The sequence below is a fragment of the Gossypium arboreum genome, chromosome 9 (assembly GCF_025698485.1).
Source record: "Gossypium arboreum isolate Shixiya-1 chromosome 9, ASM2569848v2, whole genome shotgun sequence".
NCBI classification, from domain to species: domain Eukaryota; kingdom Viridiplantae; phylum Streptophyta; class Magnoliopsida; order Malvales; family Malvaceae; genus Gossypium; species Gossypium arboreum.
In genome coordinates this window covers 655,059-674,976 of record NC_069078.1, presented here as the reverse complement: position 1 = coordinate 674,976, position 19,918 = coordinate 655,059, and the positions used below count along the sequence as shown (strand labels likewise).

Below are 19,918 nucleotides of genomic sequence, written 5' to 3'. Positions count from 1 at the left end.
CCACACACCCATGTGGCCTATACGCCCAGATTGGCCTTGCCCATGTGGATCACACCGTCTGACCCAGATATCACACGTCCGGGTGGCGTGCCCATGTGGTCCATAAGGCTACACCCCAGCCATCACACGACCATGTTCTGCGCACAACCTAGCCTTCGTCATTCACACGGCCGTGTTGTCGCACACGGCCTACCACACAGGTGATCACACGCCCGTGTAGCGACAATAATGGCCTTTTTTAGCTTTTGCCAACAACTTGATTTCTGCATTTCGAGTATACACCTAATACAATTCGTAGCAAACGTAATCCCGAGCACTCCAGAACCTAACAATCGATAATTTAAAGCCCAAATTCAGATTTAACATGCGACTAAACCATAACTACGAAACCAAACACGATATATCGTCTACTCATCACTTACCTCCTAATTCTGGGCAATCCTTAACTATGAATCCGTAAGATGAGGGTCACGACTTCCACGATTCGCTGCTGCCTTAAAAATTCGACATTAACGGAGAGTTAAAAACTTCTCAAACGAACAAAAGAAAAACTTTCTCCCTTCAAACGAGAATGGAAGGGTTTGGGAAAAAATATAGGCCCAAAAAATGGGCTTGGATAAAAAAAAGAGGCTCGTTTAGAAAACGGGTTGAGCCTCGGGCAAGAGTTTTTGGCCTGGGCCCATCTCGGCCCGACCCGAATTATATAATAATTTATATTTTATTTTTAATCATTTTAAATTTTTAATATAATCACTTTTTATTATATTTTCAATTTGTGTATTGTTTTAAGAATTGTTTTAATATTATTTTTTATTTGTTTTAATATTTATTTTTATGTTTTAAAATGTATTTTATTTATTATATTTTAAAATTTTTTATTTAATAAAATAAGCTAAAAAATTTAATATGGGTCGGGCTAGGGCTTAACAATTTTATTTTGGGTCGGGCTTGGACAATTTTTTAGGCCCCCATTTAGGGACAAGCTTGGGCCTAGAAAACGAGCCTAAAATTTTGTTTGATCCCGAACCCGACCCGGCCGATGATCAGCTCTAATTATACCTAAAGTAAAACAAATTAGTAATTTAGGTTATAAGTATTGTTTTTACTAATATTTTTAAGAATATATACTTAATTTAGGGATCCAGCTCATTTTGAGTTACTTGTTCAAGCCATTTAGGTTTATGTTCATTTGGAGTTCGATTCAAATTCGAGTTCATGTTAATTTTAAGTTGGGTCGATTTTGAATTCGAGTCATGCAACTACTGTAAATAATGCAAAGGACCTTTACAATTGCTAATATGAATAATTTTTCTAAAAATCTTTATGAAAGTTTTTAAAATTTGTTGAATTTTTTAATTTTTATGAAATGTGTACATGGATTACTACGAGAGTAGTCACATCAACATCATTAATTTTAATTGTCCAATTAACTTTTAAATTTAAAAAAAGTAAATTGACTAAATTTTAAAGTTGAGGCCAAAATAATAAAAATTTGTGATCAAAATAACAAAAATAAACATTAAGAGATAAATTTATTATTATAACTAAATTAGAACAAATTAATAATTTAGGTTATAAGTATTATTTTATTAATTTTTTAAAATATTATACTTAATTTAGGGATTCAAATCACATAAGAGTTACTTGTTCAAGTCATTTAGGGTTCTATTTATTTCAAGTTTAATTCAAATTCATATATTGCCACGAGAGTAATCACATTAGTGTCATTAAAGTTTTAACAGTTCAAATAACTTTTTAATCTAAAAATAGTAAACTAAATTTTAAAGTTCATGGTCAAAACGACAAAAAAAAACAACTTTAAGAGATAAATTTATTATTATACCTAAACTAAAATAAATTAATAATTTAGGTTATAAATATTATTTTATATTAATTTATTAAAAATTATATTCTATTTAGGATTCAAATCACTTTGAATTACTTGTTCATGCAATTTAGAGTTATATTTATTTCAATTGATTCAAATTGAGTTCACCTAAATTTTAAGTTAGGTTGTTTTTCAATTCAAGTTGGGAAAATAATATAAATAATGTATTGAACCTTTTACAATTGCTAATATGAACAATTTTTCCAAAAATTTTTATGAAATTTTTATAATTTTTTATTTATTGAATTTTTATAAAATGTGTACATGGATTGTCATGAGAGTAGACGTTTAGTGTCATTGAAGTTTTAATGATCCAATTAACTTTTTTTATATAAAAATAATAATTTGACTAAATTTTAAAGTTGAGGGTCAAAATGATAAAAAATTATATGAAAAAAACGTTAGGAAATAAATTTATCATTATACTAAAACTAAAATAAACTAATAATTTAGGTTATAAGTATTGTTTTCATTAATTTTAAAAGTCGTGCTTTAAAATCAAATCACTTCAAGTTACTTGTTCAAGTTCACATCAATTTTAAGTTGAATATTTTGAACTTTTATTATATTTTATAAAATGTGTACATGAATTGTTAAGAAAGCTTAAAGTAATTTAAATAGTCCAATCAGCTTTTTTATCTAAGTAATTTAACTAAATTTTAAAACTGAAGACTAAATTAATAAAAAATGACTAAAACAGCAAAAAATCAAACTTTAAGAGATAAATTTAGGATAAATTATACCAACAATCACTCAACTTTAAGATAATTGGTAAAACAGTCACTTAAATTTCAATTTAGTCACTCAACTTTTAATAAATAACAAATTAGTCACTAATATTATTGAAAAGTGACAAATCAGTCACTTATTATTAATATTTTTCGTCACAAGCTTAATAGTATAGTTGAGGTGGCTAGTTAACTTGTCACCAGGTTCAAAAAGAAAAGAAAATATAATTGGGTTTTACTTTTTTCCTTCTCATCTTTCTCTTCATCGTTTTCTCCTTATGCTTCTTTTCTTCTTCATCTTCTTTTCATCTTCTTTTACCACTTCTTTATCCTCGTGTGCTCTTTCTTCGTCTCTACCTCCTTGTCTTTTTTCCTTTTTTTTTTCTCTATGTTCTCATCATCTTCTTCATCTTTGTGCATCTTCTCCTTCTTCTCTTTCTTTTTCTCTTCTTTATTTCTCCAATTTCACTATCCTCTGTTTTTCTTATCATTCTCTTTATGTTTCTCCCCTTTATCCTCCTTATGCTTCGGCTTTTCCTTCTCATTAATTTGGTCTTCTCCATTGTTTTTCCTACTTATGCTTCACTTTCCTTATGCTTCAACTGAATGTGAAAACTGACATTTCAAGCAAATATAATAACAAGAAAAATAGTGTTAGCATAAAAGGTTTCAATGATAAATCAACACAAGTCAAAGAAAAACTGCATTTTCTTACTCCCTCTATCTGTAAAAAGATTTTGCTTGCTGTTGTTTCTAAAAACTGCATGTTGGAATTTCTTCTATTTAAATAGAAAAAATAAAAATTTCTAACTTTATACCCAGATTTCTAACATTTCAAGTCAAAGAAAATGCTACAAAGAAAATGGATCTTTATACCCAGATTTGTTTCTAACTTTCTTCAAGCAAAAACAACCCATGAATGCAATTAATCTTTTTCCAAGAAGAAGGTTAATATAGACCAGACATGGTGCATTGGCTAGTGAGAGAGATTAGATCGAGTCGATGGACGATAAACTTGTCGTTGAGGACAGAAGATTTAGCTTCGATTTCGACGAGACCGATGGTTATGGTGGGAACCTCGGTGATCTTGATGCAACGGAGGGCGTTGACCATGGAGGCATCGGTATCGTGGAAGTAGTTATCGTCTTTAAGTTCCAAAATTTTGACTTTTGAGAATCGCTGGTACAAAGCTACTTCAATTTTCTCCTCTTCTTCACCATTTCTTCTCTTATTCTTCTCTTTCTATTGCCCAAGGCTTTAAATGGGATTGTTTAAATGACAACTAGACCCACCATTAAATACCACGTCCCTTTTCGTTAAGTCGAAGAATAATTAAAAGATTAATTTATTATTTTTAAAAGTTGAATAATTAAATTAAAACTTAAATGACTATTTTTCTACCACTATAAAGTTAAATAACTGTTAGTATAATTTACTTATAAATTTATCATTATATTTAAATAAATTAATAATTTAAGTTACAAGTATTATTTTAATTAATTGTTTTTAAAATTATACTTAAATTCAAATCACTTCAAATTACTTCAAAATTCAAGATCAAGTTTGGTCAATTTTAAATTTAGGTTAGGCAAGTTTAAATTATTGATTTTAATGGCCAAATCTAAATTCAAATTAATTGAATATAATTTGGAAGAATAAATAATTGGGTAGCATTACAAAACAAGCATAAATAGAGGAGGTAAAACAATTTATGCAATATTGTAACCAAAATGGAGCCAAAGTGATACATAATAGCATTAAGTAAAAACAATTTTTATTTATAGTTAAGAAATATAAATACATGCTCCAACAATTATAAAATCAAATCAAATCATAATGAAACAAAAATAAATTAAAAATTGAACTAAAATTAACCAACCAAATTAAAATCTGTACATGATAACACAATAAAACAACTAACCATACGCATGCTAAAACACAATCCTTAGTACTCAAACTCAAATCCTCAATTTCAATCTCTCATTGAGTAAAAGCAAAATTAAAATAAGACATATCAACATGTAATTTTGAAATCCTAGATTTCTTGTGTACAAAAGAGCTGTGTTTAGAACAGTTACCACCCACAAAATTATGCATTTCCACCACAAAATCTAGAGGGACCATCAAACACTTGTTCGAAAATTCGAGTCCAATTGCTAGGTAGTTTTCTATTGTGTCAGGTGGGACAAGCCTAGATTCAGGTGAGCAAAATACAGATATAACCAAAGACCTTATCTATACATTTAACACTTTCTGGAGTTGTCCAGTTATATCATCTACACCTACTTCAGTTTCTTTTTGAGTTACCTCTGCTGTCTTCATCTTTTGGAGCTCTGCATTCAGTTCAGCAATCTGCTTTTCTATCTTGGCTCCCTTATCAGGCAACCTCGAAATCGTAATCTGGCACAACAAATTCAGAAGATTATAACACAAGATTTAGAAGAGTTATGCAAAAACAGATTTCCTGGTGTACCCAAGGTGGTATCTTCAAAAATTGAGTATGAAACAACAAGAGTACCATGGAGACCCCCATACTAGGAGTCTTATTACATTTTGCCCTTTTTACTCAAAAATAGGCAAATTAGTTTCTATATGTTAAATCAAAGAGCAAAATGGTCCTTTTTGTTAACAATTTCATCCATTTCTACTGTTAAAAACAAATGTCGCTAACAAAATAATCAAACAATTACAACTTATGCTAACATACAATGACCAATTTTTAATAGTAAAAATATTTGCTCTTAAATCTAACGAACAATAATTAATTTAACTATATTTTGTGTAAAAGAGGCAAAATATAATCTGGCTCTTAATACAAGAGCCTCCATGATACTTCTACAAAATGAAACTGTAGGCTAATGAAAAGAACCATATAATTTCATTGCTTGCATACACTTAATAGTCGAACACAGGCAAGACTACACAAACAAGATGAATGAAATGCAAGAAAACATGCTATATTTGGAAAATTGAATTTCAAAGAGTGAATTTGAATACAGTTTGTTGTATAAATTGTGAGGAAAAAATTGAATTAAGATTCAATATATACCCTATAGTTGAAAGAGTATAAAAAGACAATCATGCATATTTAGACTGGCTTTATCATACATTTTATACTAATTTTGAAATCCATATCCTTTCTTTCAATAGTAGGATCAGAATATAATTTTACAAACAAGCCCAACCAGAGAAAATAAGGTTAAAAATTAAATAAAGTAAAATGCAGCCACCAGCCTGATCTTGAGGGAAGATAACTCAGCCATACAAAAAACTTCGGTTACGTAATTTAGTTTACCATTATTTAACCATTTCAAGAAAGAAATGCACACAAGATTTGCCATGCACAACACTGTCAAGAAAGAAATTTGATTCAAAACCGTACCTTATTAGCATATATTTGGGACAGACGGTTAATTCTTTGTTTAATTTCACTCTCAGTTAATTTAGCTACTTCGATAGGCGACAAGCTTTTCCTGCTCATCATGATATCCTTTGGCTTGAAAGCATATACAGCCCTGTCAAACATTTCAGATATAACTATCATGTTCCACACAGATATGTAAAGATTATATCATTAAAATAGTGGATGGTCATAAGAAATACCCATCAGCTTTCTGTTCAACAGAAGAACTTGAAGATGAATGTCGCACGACCATATTTTCTTTTTTCCTGATTCCGTTAATGTTTGGAATGGTTAGAGCTTTGACAGAAAAAATGAACATACTATAATAAAGGAAGCTAAGTACACAATTTGGATCAAAAGACAATAGGGGGAAAGCAAGAGGCAGAGTTTTTACCGTATGTCTTCTTCTTCTTCCTCTACAACTTGTACAGGTGCTGTTTTAGAGAAAAGTAGACTGTGATGACTAACTCCTGCTATTCCCAGTGTTTCCAGGAATTTTATGTGGGTTTCCAATAACTCATCCCTGTAAGACAAATTACAAAAATCAGAACATAGAAATACATGAATGCATAATAAATGAATGTCATAAACAGTTCCAGAAAAGTCTAAAATTTCGATATGCTCCTGCAAACAAGCAAATATTATGTTGCTTCATAAAATTGTATCTAGTGAACAAAAATGATAACATTGTTTACTCACTTAGGTTTTTCAGAAGTATTATGATCAACCAAAAGAAAGGTTTCAATTTTTCAAATAAATTATTGAAGACCTAGATTCTAAATGAAAGCAGAATTTATCGGTTGGACATTTTAATTCATAGATGTGGATATTAGAACCAAGAGTGGGGATATTCAAGACACTAAAAAAAACAAGGGAGAGAACTAGACAAAAAGAGAAGCAACTTAGACAAAAAAGAGAAGTAAACATATTACATAAATATAGATAACAGTTTAAAAAGAAAATACAGCATTACTCATCCCAACAGGAAAATAAGCAATTTGGCACAGGTGTCTATATTCAAGAAAACTATAGCACGTTCAAACAGAGAGTAGTTTTTGTTAATACTCCCAAAGAAAGATAAATTTCACCATACTGCTGGCTTCATTATCCTTTACAATTTAAGTTATTTCACTTCCATTAAAATAAGGTATTAATAGCAGTGTTATCATAGTAGGAAAAGAAGTTCTAATAAACAGTGCAATAAAAGTAAATCATGGTATCATACTACTATAGATAGAACAGTACATTTTATGTTGACTATCATGCTCTTCATGTAATTGCTTTTGGGTGAGTGAAATGTCAAACCCCTGTTTCGGAAGACTAAAAAGTTCTCGAAGATCCTGAAAGAAATATAAAAAAGCTAAGTATGTCTATCACACACAACAAAGTACTAAATGCTTAAAATAAACAGGACAAGAAGTTTTAATTAAAGAATACCTGCTGGCTGAAGTAGCGAATCTGTTCTTTGTGCTCAGTTGCCGTCTTAAATAATCCCCCCTTGTATATCTAGATCACAATTTTTAGGCAAAGTAGTGAAAATAAACACATCAGTAAAGAAATTAAGGAAAAATGAGACCACGGCTGTAAGGCTGGAGGCAAGGAATCCTACATGTAAACTAGAATCCAAAGTTCCCATATGTTATCACAAAATAGTTATTGTTGCCAGATAAAATTTATCATTCTCTTTATGCACAGCTACAATAATTACGGCAATGTCAACCACCTGGGAGTCCCAGCAGGTTAACATATAGGTACTGTAAATGAATCAACACGGATAACAAGAAACTTCTGAGATTTCATCAACCTGCTTTCTGTATATCTTTTCTTCAACAGTTCCACAGGTCATCAACCTGTACACAAGGACATCCTTCGTTTGCCCAATTCGATATGCCCGATCAACACTTTGATTATCCGTGCTGCAAAATTATTAATTAGCTTATTAACCCTGAAACAGGATATACCCTTCCCAGAAAAGCAAAATCAGTTTAGGTTAAGAAAGCACATTTTTCAAAAGCATAGCAGCAGAGTTAGTTCATAGTAGAAAAAAATAGGATTAGGAAAATACAATTGCAGAACTTTTTATCATTTCAACAATTGTTCTTAACATGCCCAATCCTGTCTCACGTCCACCAACCTCATGTATGCCCCAAGATGTTTCAAGTATTTCACCATATTGTCTCAAAAAGAAGTGATAAAATTAAATGATTTTATCAAAAAATAATAAAAATTGCTGAATGTATTTCTTTCAGGACTTTGGATACAGATAATATTCAGCAGGCAAAATTTATGCGAGTACCACTTGGCAACTCTTTCATCCACCTTTAATGGAAAATTTTGCTAATGACTACAGCTGCTGGGCAAGAAAAAGCTGTTACTTATTAGTAATAAAATCCCATCCACCTCCCAATGTGGGGTGCATGCGGACATACACAGAAAGAATCCTACTGAACCAAATAATTTTGTTCAAACTCTGTTCTATTACTTGAATATCAATCTTCTTATTTAACAACCTGAAACTATAGGTCTAATAGAAGCCCCAAGTGAGTATTTTTTTAATAAATGCTTCAGATAATCGATATGGGCAATCCAATTTGGAATAAAACTAATTTTTGGGTGAGGAAGGTCCGAAATAGAACATGAGCCCTCACAGTTTTTAACTCAATCGGGTATTTGAAACCACGCGGCCAAGATGTAGAGAAAAATCCACCATTACATTGTTAGATATTAGATAAACTGATGGCCCAAAAAAAAAAAAACAAAGATATTGAATAAACTAATATCAAAGGCTAACTATTTTACCAAATTCTTCATTTCTTAAAAGGGAGTATTAATCAAATTATACTAGAAACAAACTGAAGAACTGAGGAGAAAAAAAGAACCTTGGGTTCCAAGCAGGATCGACCACAATGACACGATCTGCTTTTGTAAGTGTAAGGCCTAGACCACCAACTTGGGATGTCAGAAGAAATATAGGAGCCCCATTACCTTCTTGAAAATCCTGAAAATAGAAGAGATGAAAATATAACACCAAGAGAAAATTTAAATCAATTTAATGTTAAAGAAGCACTTACATTAACAATCTTCACTCTATCACTTGCTTTCGTGGTACCATCAATACGTAAAAATTTGTAGTCGTTTAACACTAGAGACTCCTGTGATCAATAATAAAACGTGATCACAAATTGCCTTGGGCACAAAGTCTAACAAATTAGAAATTCCAAATAAAAAACAAAACACAATTCAAAGAAGATTCATCTTTGATATATTGCAGAGATTTTTTATGTTACAGGGTAAATCAGTGAATCCACAAGTTGGGTTGCAAGCAAGGCTACCACATGCCCTATTTCTCTTTTTAATTCTCCTTTTCACTATACCCTAACACATATATGTCACCATTCCAACATGCTTGTGGAGTCTAAAAAAGCTCCATTGGCAACGTATTAGATAGTTTCTCATTCAAGGAACTCTTGGTTCTCAAGTTTGCATTCAAGCATTTAAAAACAAGTCAAAACCAAGAATTTATAAAATTCTATATATGGAAAATTCCCCCTATTTGAAGTTCTTGGACAATTATGTTATAAAACAAGTGAATTCTGTTCGAGAATTATATTATTACAAAAGAGTTAAGCATATAGTTTCACCTTATGAAACATGGACATAGACAAGACATTGGTACGATATGGCACAGACACCAGGACATGACAATTTTCAACAAGACAAAACATGGCAAAAATACAATAATTAAAATGTATTTGATATATTTTAATTAATTTAGTTTCATATATAAAAATAATTTTATTTTTTTCCATATCAAAATTTTTTTCAAGTACTTTTGAGCAATATTTTTTATGAGTATTAATTTTCTTAAATTTTAAAGTATTAATAATCTTTTTATGATATATATTTTAAGATTAAATAGTTATAATTTATTAAAATTCAAATTAATCTTTTTCTTAATTTCAACAGCCCAACCTTCTCAATCTCTTTAAGCTTTACCATGTCCAAACAAATTTGACCGCGTCCTAACCGTAGCAATTTTTTTTTTGTTTGTTTGTTTTTTCTTGTGTTCCAGTCAGGTAGACATTCTATGTCCATGTCAAAAACCAATAAAATACCACTACAACCAAGGTTCAAGCATGTCCATGCTTCATAGGTTTCACGATACAGAAAAGCAAATGAAAGCCAGACCTTTGATGTATTCAAGAGAAAAATAAAAAAAGATTTTTTTTTCTTAATCATGAATGAAGACAATTGTGAAACCCTTAAAATTTCAAGTTTCAAGTTCAGATAATGATTAAAAAGGTTGATGAATTATATGGGAAAATATTTGATACACTACTAGTAGAAATTTTAAACTCCACAAGCATGGTTGGAGTGATGACATGTGTCCTATAGATATAGTAAAATATTTTAAAAAATAAATATATAAAAGAAAAGGAAACCATGGCAAATTTTTAACTCTGCTTGTGGAGTTAAAAAGTTACACTGCTTGTGTACCAAATACTAACGCAAATTTTATATGCTAATCACACTATATTGCAATACATAATATGATAAAGAAATTTGTTTCATATCTCATGTCAAAATGGGATAGACTCCATTCAGGATAATTTAATGGATCAAAAGTATATGTTGCAACCTCAAATGGAGCTAGGATTTTTGGCTCACCACAAGTAAGCAACCAAGAAGACACGCCATGTTACCCAATTTATTACCTATCACTATTAAGAAACTTCACTTTCTTCTCTTCAAGCAGAATGAGTGAGAAATAGACATCAAAAGGTAGTGTCTGTTTAATTGTTGGGAAAACAATTATATAAATATATGGTACAGCTGCCTCACAAAATTGGAAGATGTTATAGAGCAATCTCAGCAGTCTAAGCAATAACTCAGCTAATGCTACCATGAACAAAAGCATAAAGTAATACCCCAGAGAAAAGGAGGATCAAGAGGGAAGGATAAACAACAAAAAAAGAAGGGGCTGGATGGCTTATTTGGAGAGTCCATTGTATTACTAGGGGTCAAATTTTAGAAATGGCAAAAAGTTGCTTCCCTTGAGGTAAAACTTAGTCCATAATTTCCTACCAAATTGCTCATACTGACAACTAAAACTCAGAAGCTTGAAAAATTAGACAGCATGCTACCATGAAAGGTAAATGAGCTAGCAAGTCAAGATCTAAAACAAACCTGAATATGATTGAGCATTTTACGAGTTTGAGAAAATATAAGAACATGGTGGCCCTCTGGAATTAAAGTGTCCTGAAAAAACCATAAAATGCATTTGACTTAAGAAGATTATTTATACCTTGGAATAAATCTATACATAAGCAGAGCCCCTTACCAAAAGTGAAAGCAAAAAGGATATTTTGCATGAGAGATTGTTGTGATTATCTTGAAAGTCATTCGTTTCAGCAACATCAGCAACATGCATTGCCAATTTTTCAGCGACACTAGCATCTTCTGGATTTAGCATTGAATCCATCCCTTCTAGTACATCCTCAGCAGCTCTCTTTGTCAAGAGAAGCGGATGATCACATATTTTTTTAAGAATCTGTTTCAAAGAATGGGCACTTTTTCTTATTACCTCAATAAGATTAAAAGGAACTAGCTAACTATGTCAAAACTGTATAATCCAGCACACAAACTGTTTCAGCTAGTCCACATAAATTAACAGCTAATTATAAAGAATAACAGATCATACGCAAGTTAAATATAACCAGAAAAGTTTGGATACTAAAGATTGATAAAAGAGACAGGTTACTTTAATAGTGTAACTTTATCCTGACAAAATCTGTGAAATAATATATTCTAACCACCTAGATAACCTAAAATAAATATTCCAAGCAAGCAACTACAATGAAAGATAATTCCTCCAATTGAAGCACTGCACAAGAGACATATCTCTTCAAAAAGGAGATACAGAATGCACATCTTATGACAGATTCAGAGAAGAAAAACATTTTCATAAATAGAATGGAATATGTTCACAACTAAACTTTCAGTATAACAACAAATAATTATCAAAAAGCTGGTGCCATCATTGGATTCTTTTGGCCAACAATCCCTAGAGATTTTAAACAGACTGGAAGCACACAACTCTTGTGTTGATTGACAACCAAAATACCTGAAGAATGTTCCTTATAGCTAAAACCTCCAAATCTTAAAGAACAATTGATGGTTGTGCACATCAGCACATGAAGAAACGACTAAACATACAAAAAATCAAATGCGTGTGTAAACTGGAGGAAAAACAGAGCTGGGAAAAATTGAACAGAAAATGGTACCGTCAATGCAGCTAGAGGCGAGCCATCAAAAGCTGAAAGAACTATCTCACTATTCAAAAAAGCTTCGTACAACCGTCGCTAAAAGGGGAGACACGAATAACCATGAGCAATAAAAAAAACTAATAAATCCACAATCAAGAGTAACATTCAGAAAAGTAATGCTAACGAGTTTGCACCTGGCAAGCAGTCAACTTTAACCACACAATGATCTCATTTTTCTTAGAAAGCTTGGCAGTTGACGTATCATCTTCACCAAATACCTCTTTCTTTAACCGGCGCAAAAAGTAAGGTTGAATACGTTCTCTTAGCTCCTACACGGGGGGAAGGAAAAAAGATAAAAAGTTATGTTCTTTCATTTCAAGACACATTCAATGGCCATAACAGAGAAAAAAGAAAAGGCAACAAGTAGGCATTATGGCTCCAAAACATAAAGGACAATTATATGATATAATTTAAGATGGATAGCAAAGTACAAATAATTGAACATTAAAAAATAAAAAACTGGCCCCCCTGAATTGCAATTTTTCACTAATAAATTTTACCAGAATGCATTTACTTGTAACATCACCAAAAACCTCAGCATTTATATGCAGTCAGATTTTACCAAGATCTTACATGGTGAACTTGAATACTTATATTTTTGTTGAGGATATTTAAGCAAATAGACATATGATAGTGCCTCTTAAATCAAGTTTTTACAAAGTCATATGGGATGCAGCAAAGATTGATGTGTACCAAGTCTAAAACAAAATAAAATTACTATAGCCATGGATGGTCAGGAATCAAGAGAGATTATAGATTGAAGTCTCTAAAACATCGCATTTGAAAAGCAGTTTGAGATCAAAATCAATTTTTACAAAGTAATCCTATGAGACTAGGAGTAGAAAAGATTGATGTGTGCTAAAGCAAATGGCAAATAACAATGCCCATGGTAAGGAATATAAAGAAAGATAAGAATAGTTTCTGCAACACTGTATCTTCACGGAAAGCAATTTGACTTTTAACATTAGAATAATTGAATGATGCCCAGGATTGAATCATCAAAGCACATTCTTATCAAGTAATACTTATTAAAACAACACCTTGGCAACCGTTGAGCCAACACGCTTTTCCCTCTCAGAAGCATTTTTGTCATTTCCACGTAAAATAGCATGCTCATATCTTTCCTTGAACCTGAGAAAATATCCAATTCTGTTACATGCTGCAGGAGCATAACAAACACCAGTTGAGCAAAAACAATTACCATTTATTATCACCGAGTAGCTCAGGACAACAGAAGTTGAACAAGGCCCACAGTTCCTAATACAAATCAATAAAAGACAAAAACAAAGTAGAATACGATAATCCAAAGTTTGATTTCAAGATAAAACAAAATATAGTGAATTTTTGGAGTCAAAGAAAAATGAAGATAAATGTGAAAGATGTTACCTTTAGATTATTCTGAATTGGTGTGCCACTTATGACTATACGATGAGCACTTGGTATATCAAGTAAACTCTTTGCCCTTTGTGTGCTAGGATTTTTTATGAGATGGCCCTGGAACAGTAATGCAGTATGAAAGTCAAGCAAAGGAACATGAAGCACTTACAAGAAAAATGACACATTCAAAAGGAGACAAGATTTTATGCAAATGCAAAACATAAAAGATATATGTTGAGTGAGTTGCCATCCTAGTGCTGTCATCTTCAGCAGGCAACCATTATCTGAAGAAAATTCATCAATAGTAATCATATATCATTTAATTATCCTAAAACTCCATCATTTAATGGCCCCACTTTATTTTTGAAGCTCATCATGCTTCAATAGTAAATCATTTATAAGGTATCTTAAAGCTCATATGACTTTACCTGCAAATAATAAGTTCTAACTACGCCAGAAGATTAGATCTTAGGCCATCTTTTGCCCCTCACATAGTACAATAAATATCTTATTACCAGCTTTACGTGATAAAATCCATCTAAAAATACTTGGCAGTACAAAATACTTTTATTATGCCAATAGAATCAAGAAGAAACAAAAGGAGAAAAATATATTTATCCCTATTGTAGAATCAAGAAAATTTGAAAATGTTATTTACCACTGCTCTTTAGAATTTAGATCAATACTTTGCCTTTTATATTGGATGGATTCTTTAACCTTTAAAATTTAAAATAAATGCTAGTAAGGAAAAAAACAAAAGACCCCAAATCCAATATACATACATGAATGCATGAATAAACTCATTAGAAGTACAACATTTATTTAGTTAGCCGTTTCAGCACTGTCAAGGGTGTCAGGCGCACTCAAGGTGCTACGACAATGCCCGATTAAAATAAGACACATACATATAAATAAATATAATATATAATTATGTAATACATGTAGATTAGAATAAAGAATAACTAGTAAGGTAAAATATGAAGAAAAAAAAGAATTTACAATACAAACTACAAAGCCAAAAACAGAGCTCTGTTTTTTAACGCTGAGCAACATTTCCTCTATTTTTAAACAACAAAGTAAACTTTAAAATCAACTGACCATAAAGGAGAAAAAAAAATTAAAAGCAGGAAAGAATAGTAGAGTAGATAGAGATTAAAGTTTGGGCCCCAAAAAAGACATATTAAAGCTAAAAATAGGGTGTTGGACAGAGGATGAAGGTTTAAAGAGAGGTTCACTGTCTAGTGCTCATCTAGATAGCTAATCTGAAATATCTGAGGGTTGCATATTATAGCCAACAAAGATAAACTATATCAGCACCCTCCTCCCCATTCAAAGATCTGGTGATAGGATGCTCCGATGGAGCTACATTAAGAATCAGTTAAAACAAATCATACTTAATGTAAATACATCAGATTTTTCCTATTCTGCATATTCAACAGCTTTTGAACATAATGCCCACAAAAAAAATATAAACCAAAACACTGCCATTAAAAAAATAGAAATTGCAAAAATTCATTGGCAACCAAAGCCTATAAATTTTGAATTACAGGCAGCATAGCAACATTGTCTACCTCATCAAGAATCATATAGTCCCATATGATATCATCCTCATCCTCATCATCATCACGGTAGTAGCTTTCTCCTTTCAAAGCTTTAGAATTGTTTCGTACAATATCATATGTTGTAAGAAGAATCCCTTGGTTCTACAAGAAATAAGAAAATTCAACAAACATGAAAACACTAATGTGGAACAGAATAACAAGCCAAGGAGGAATTACAAGCATTTTTGTGTGAATGCTATATGCACAAATTAAACAGCAAACAACACCATAAATGAATAAATAATGTCAAATATCCAGAAACTTCAAAAATCAAATAGAATTTCATGTTAGCCAAAGTTGAAATAGCCTGAAACCTTGAAACTTGCAAAAAGATAACTTCCTGAAAATTGAAACGGATCTTAAAGGTGCAGTTATTGTCTCTTATTCACTTGCAGAATATGAAGTATTTGTTTATATTTAGCATTATTATGGGGTGTTAAATCAACAACCATGACCTGAAGCACATCTTCGAGCTCATATTGCCGAGTTTTAGCAGAAGTCGCAAAGTACCTGTGCAGAAGCCGAAATAATGATTATTCATACTAATTCAGCATCTTAACATCAGAAATACTGTGAAATTTTTAAGTCAAGTAGCCTCACTCTCTGGTCTTCCCAGAAAGCCCTACAACCGAGAGTTCTTTGATCCAATGAGAGAGCAATGTTTTCGGGGCAACTATTAAAGCTCTTTTAATCAACTTTGAATGAAACAATCCTGCTAGAAAGCCACAAATCTGCCCAAATAACAAATAAAAAAGTTTCCATATGAATATATATGACACAAACACACACACACACATTTCCTTACCTGCATTGTTTTTCCCAGGCCCATATCATCCCCTAAGATTCCACCCTTACCCTGACAATGCAAAGACCAAAGCCATTTCAAGCCCTCGCGCTGATGCAGATACAACATTTTTGCAACTTTAGTTGGAAGCTTAAAGGTTGAATTTGGGCCACTCAAAATAAAAGGCTGGTCAGCTTCTGATGAGTATGAATCATCAAGCTCATCAGCTTCCTCGGACTGATCAGACTTCTTCAAGTTACCACCACATTTAACAGCTTCATTAAATCCTTGCTTTGAACTCAATACTGCACAATCATTGTCATCCTCTTTTTCTCCATGTTTTGATGCAAATGACCTACCCACAGACATCAATCGCTCATATGCATTCTTAGGTTCATTCTTCTTAAGCCTTTGGAAGTTTTTCTTAGGTTCATGTACCCTAGTAACAAAAGTGGCATTCCCAAAGTCACTCTGTGATTCACTCTTTTCTTCTTTTTCTTCAACATTTGAATCAAAAACCTGCCTTGCAGACACCAATTTGACATTAAGTTTTTTTGACTCTTCTTCATAAACATCATCTTCACACAAATCAACTACATCCTGAACACCACCTCCAACATTCTTACTCGAACCTGATGAGGTATCAGATGGATCAGACATACTGGAAAATGAAGACTCGGCACTACCATATTCTGGAATATTCCTTTTAGGAGCTGTCTTTTTCTCTATAGACATAAGCTCAAGCTTAGAGCTCAAGTCATTTAAAATATCTCTAATTTGACTTCCACCCTCACAAACATTCTTTGTTTGCAAAGGTGAATCAAAATCACAAATTCCAGAAAGTTTAGGTTCATTGGGAATAGAGGTTTTATCAGCACCCCCGCCATCTCGAGATGAGACTTTGCACAAACGACGCCTACCCTCAATCTTCACCTTTACAGGCTTTGCTTCCTCTTCTGAAATTCATTCATTCATTCAAAAAAAAAAAAAAAAAGCACGTTAATTGCAGAAAATAAAGTAAAAGGAAAAGGGAGGAGAAAAGAAAAACAAATAGATCGTCCTTCTGAAAGCAAAAACAAATGAGAAAAAAAAGGGGGTAACGACAGACTCTAAACATATAAAGGATAAAATCTTTCAGATAAGAGAATTAAGACCTATAAACAAAAAGAAAACCAAAAAAAAAAAAAAACCAAGTGCACAAATAAAATATATAAAAACCGATTGAATAAAGCAGAAAGAAAAACATCTAACAGGAGAAAAAAAAAAAAAAAGAAGCACAATTTATTGTAGAAGAGAAAATCAAAACCCACACTTTAGCTCAATCGAAATTATATAAGTACTTATATCCCTACTCAAAGAACTCGGTTCCAATCTCCGTTCCAAAAATTTGAACTTGATTGACACTGAAACCCATTTAAAAAATGAAGAGATGTAACATCACTATGCTTTTTAGTAAAGAAAACCAAAGCCCACCAAATATGTAATAAAAAAACAAACAAACAAGAAACTGGCATCTAAGCAGTAAGAAAAAAAAGACTTCTTATACCAAGAGGAGAATCAAAATCGGTGATTTCAGAGAAGCCAGGAATAGAATCATCTGTATGGGATTGTTTGCAAAGACGACGCCGAACTTGGAATTCCTCCTCTTCAGACTCTTCTTCTGCAAAAGCCACAACAATCGAACCAATAATCACGACATAGCCCAAAAAAGAAAAAAGAAAAAACCCTATTTGGGGGAGGGGGAGGCAATAGAAAGGAAAAGAGAAGAGATTGTACTGGTGGGTTTGGGTTTGGGAGGTGCAGAAAGATCGTGAAGGAAACGGTAATGGCTGTCGTTTAAGCTTACAGCCTTTCGAATGTTGCTCTCCTCTTTGTCCGCCATTGAAAATGTATCTCCTAAAGGCTAAAACTCAACATTTGGAAAGATTATATATAGAGAAAAATTAAAGGGCGTCACTCCTTTTCCCGCTTTTGTGTTGAATTTTTGAATTTTAGTCAATTGAAACAACAGTTGCTTCTCTTTTCGAGTTTTTAATTTCTTTTTCTTTTTACAAAATCAAACTTACAAATGCGAAAACTCTTCGTATTAATAAGGTTTCAATAATTGATTTGCAGGGCTATCCATTTTTTTATGCTTTATCAAATAAATCATGAGAGGTTTTGCTCATCATGGGTTGGAGCCGGATGAATGAAAAATTTTAGATTTAATTTTTAGGTTCTGGTGACTCGGAATATGGGCTTTTTTTTCCCAAATTCAGCCCGCTTGAAAAAAAAATCCAAAATGAAATCTGAAAGCCCCCTCGAATGTCCGAATTTGAGCCTCAATTACGAGAATTATTTGAGATACACGCATAACATAGTTGAATTTTAAAAGACTCAGTATGAGATCGTTACAAACATATATTTCTAACACATAGCATAACACATCCAAATCATCATAAATATAACTTTCACATATCATCATATTTAATGAACATAATAAGTTATGCTTATGCACATTTCTGAGGATTTACTATCCATCTCCGCTACACACTAATATCAAGTTCCCAAAACTTCTCCATCCGATAACACACCATTTATGGACAACATCACATAGATACCGATAAACGATCACATAATACATCGTGGATAAGCCACCACACATAATTGCCGATAATTACCACATAATCACAGTTAAACTACCACATAGCTTCCTCCTTTCACAATCCCACCCCATGCATGTGATATGACCATTTTAACAAATATGTTTCACTTTTCACATTTTCCACATATTTATGCTCATAACTCATATTTCTCAGTTTTTACACGTATCCATATATCATGCTCACATTTTCACATATCACATAGTTTTCACTTTAGAATGGTTTAATATTTTCACAACACTTAGGGTCAGTTCTGTATTGCTTTTCAAAAGCACTTCTGGCTCCAAAAGCACTTTTGGAAGAAAAGTCATCGTAACAATTCGCTTTTAGAAATTTTAGTTTTTAGAGTGCTTTTCAAAAGCACTCTGAAACTGAGAAGTTAAAATTTTAGCTTTTCCTCTCCCAAAAGCACTTTTAATGCTTAATTACTTTTTCACCCCTTCAATAATAGAATACTTCTCTTTTTTTTTCTTGGTACTCAATTACAAATGTGTTAAAATCATTAATTAAAAATAAAAAAATTTTAAAATACTAATTACAAATATTTAATAGTTATATTTAAATATTTAAAATATAGTTTATATACTCTAATTAAATTTTATAAATAATTAATATTTATTGCTTAAAATATTTAAAATTTATATTTTATATATTAAAATATTAATAAGAAATTATAATATATTTTTATATTTTACTAAAATATAATAATATTAGCTAATTTAAATATTATTTAAATGTATATTTGTTACTTGATAATAACATGTCTAAAATGGACATTTTATTTCTCAAAAGTACTTTTTGACAGCAATGCTAAACACTCAAATTTTAAACCAAAATTTTCAAAAGCACTTCTCAAAAGCACTTTTCCACAGCATTTCTCAAAAGCACTTTTCAAAAGCATTTTTCAAAAGCATTGCCAAACTAGCCCTTAATAGTTTAGGACACTTACTTAGATTCCTCTTTGATTAAGTTTTTCAACTCCACTCGAGTACTTAATGTACTCACAAATTAATTAATTAAATAATATTTTATTAAAATAAATAATATTATATTTCACTTAAAACGAGAGTTAGATCCCACGACTTAAACTGTAGATCCAATTGCACAATCCTATTAGAGGAGATTTCACTTGGACCTAAGCCGGTAGATGAATCTATCACATCAAACAT

The 19,918-nt window shown here is 31.7% G+C and overlaps 1 protein-coding gene across 2 annotated transcripts; it reads right to left on the bottom strand.

Moving 5' to 3' along the window:
* Window positions 1-3,033: 3,033 nt before the first annotated feature.
* On the bottom strand, window positions 3,034-18,286 carry LOC108457048 (protein CHROMATIN REMODELING 24). 2 transcript variants are annotated; one of them, XM_053018945.1, is made up of 23 exons: window positions 17,884-18,286; window positions 17,654-17,767; window positions 16,129-17,063; window positions 15,924-16,054; window positions 15,779-15,833; window positions 15,294-15,425; window positions 13,732-13,839; window positions 13,547-13,602; window positions 13,386-13,476; window positions 12,480-12,614; window positions 12,304-12,381; window positions 11,361-11,570; window positions 11,207-11,278; window positions 9,091-9,171; window positions 8,899-9,017; window positions 7,824-7,935; window positions 7,457-7,525; window positions 7,265-7,359; window positions 6,414-6,542; window positions 6,220-6,285; window positions 5,999-6,131; window positions 4,924-5,016; window positions 3,034-3,231 (listed from the first exon to the last, which is right to left on the bottom strand). In XM_053018945.1, exons 1-23 carry the CDS (start codon window positions 17,987-17,989, stop codon window positions 3,208-3,210), a joined length of 3,144 nt encoding a protein of 1,047 aa, XP_052874905.1. In that variant the 5' UTR covers window positions 17,990-18,286; the 3' UTR covers window positions 3,034-3,207. The 2 variants fall into 2 exon arrangements, with proteins under 2 accessions (XP_052874905.1, XP_017611345.1); XM_017755856.2 differs by lacking the exon at window positions 3,034-3,231 and having other exon boundaries at window positions 4,465-5,016.
* Between the last annotated feature and the right edge of the window lie 1,632 nt (window positions 18,287-19,918).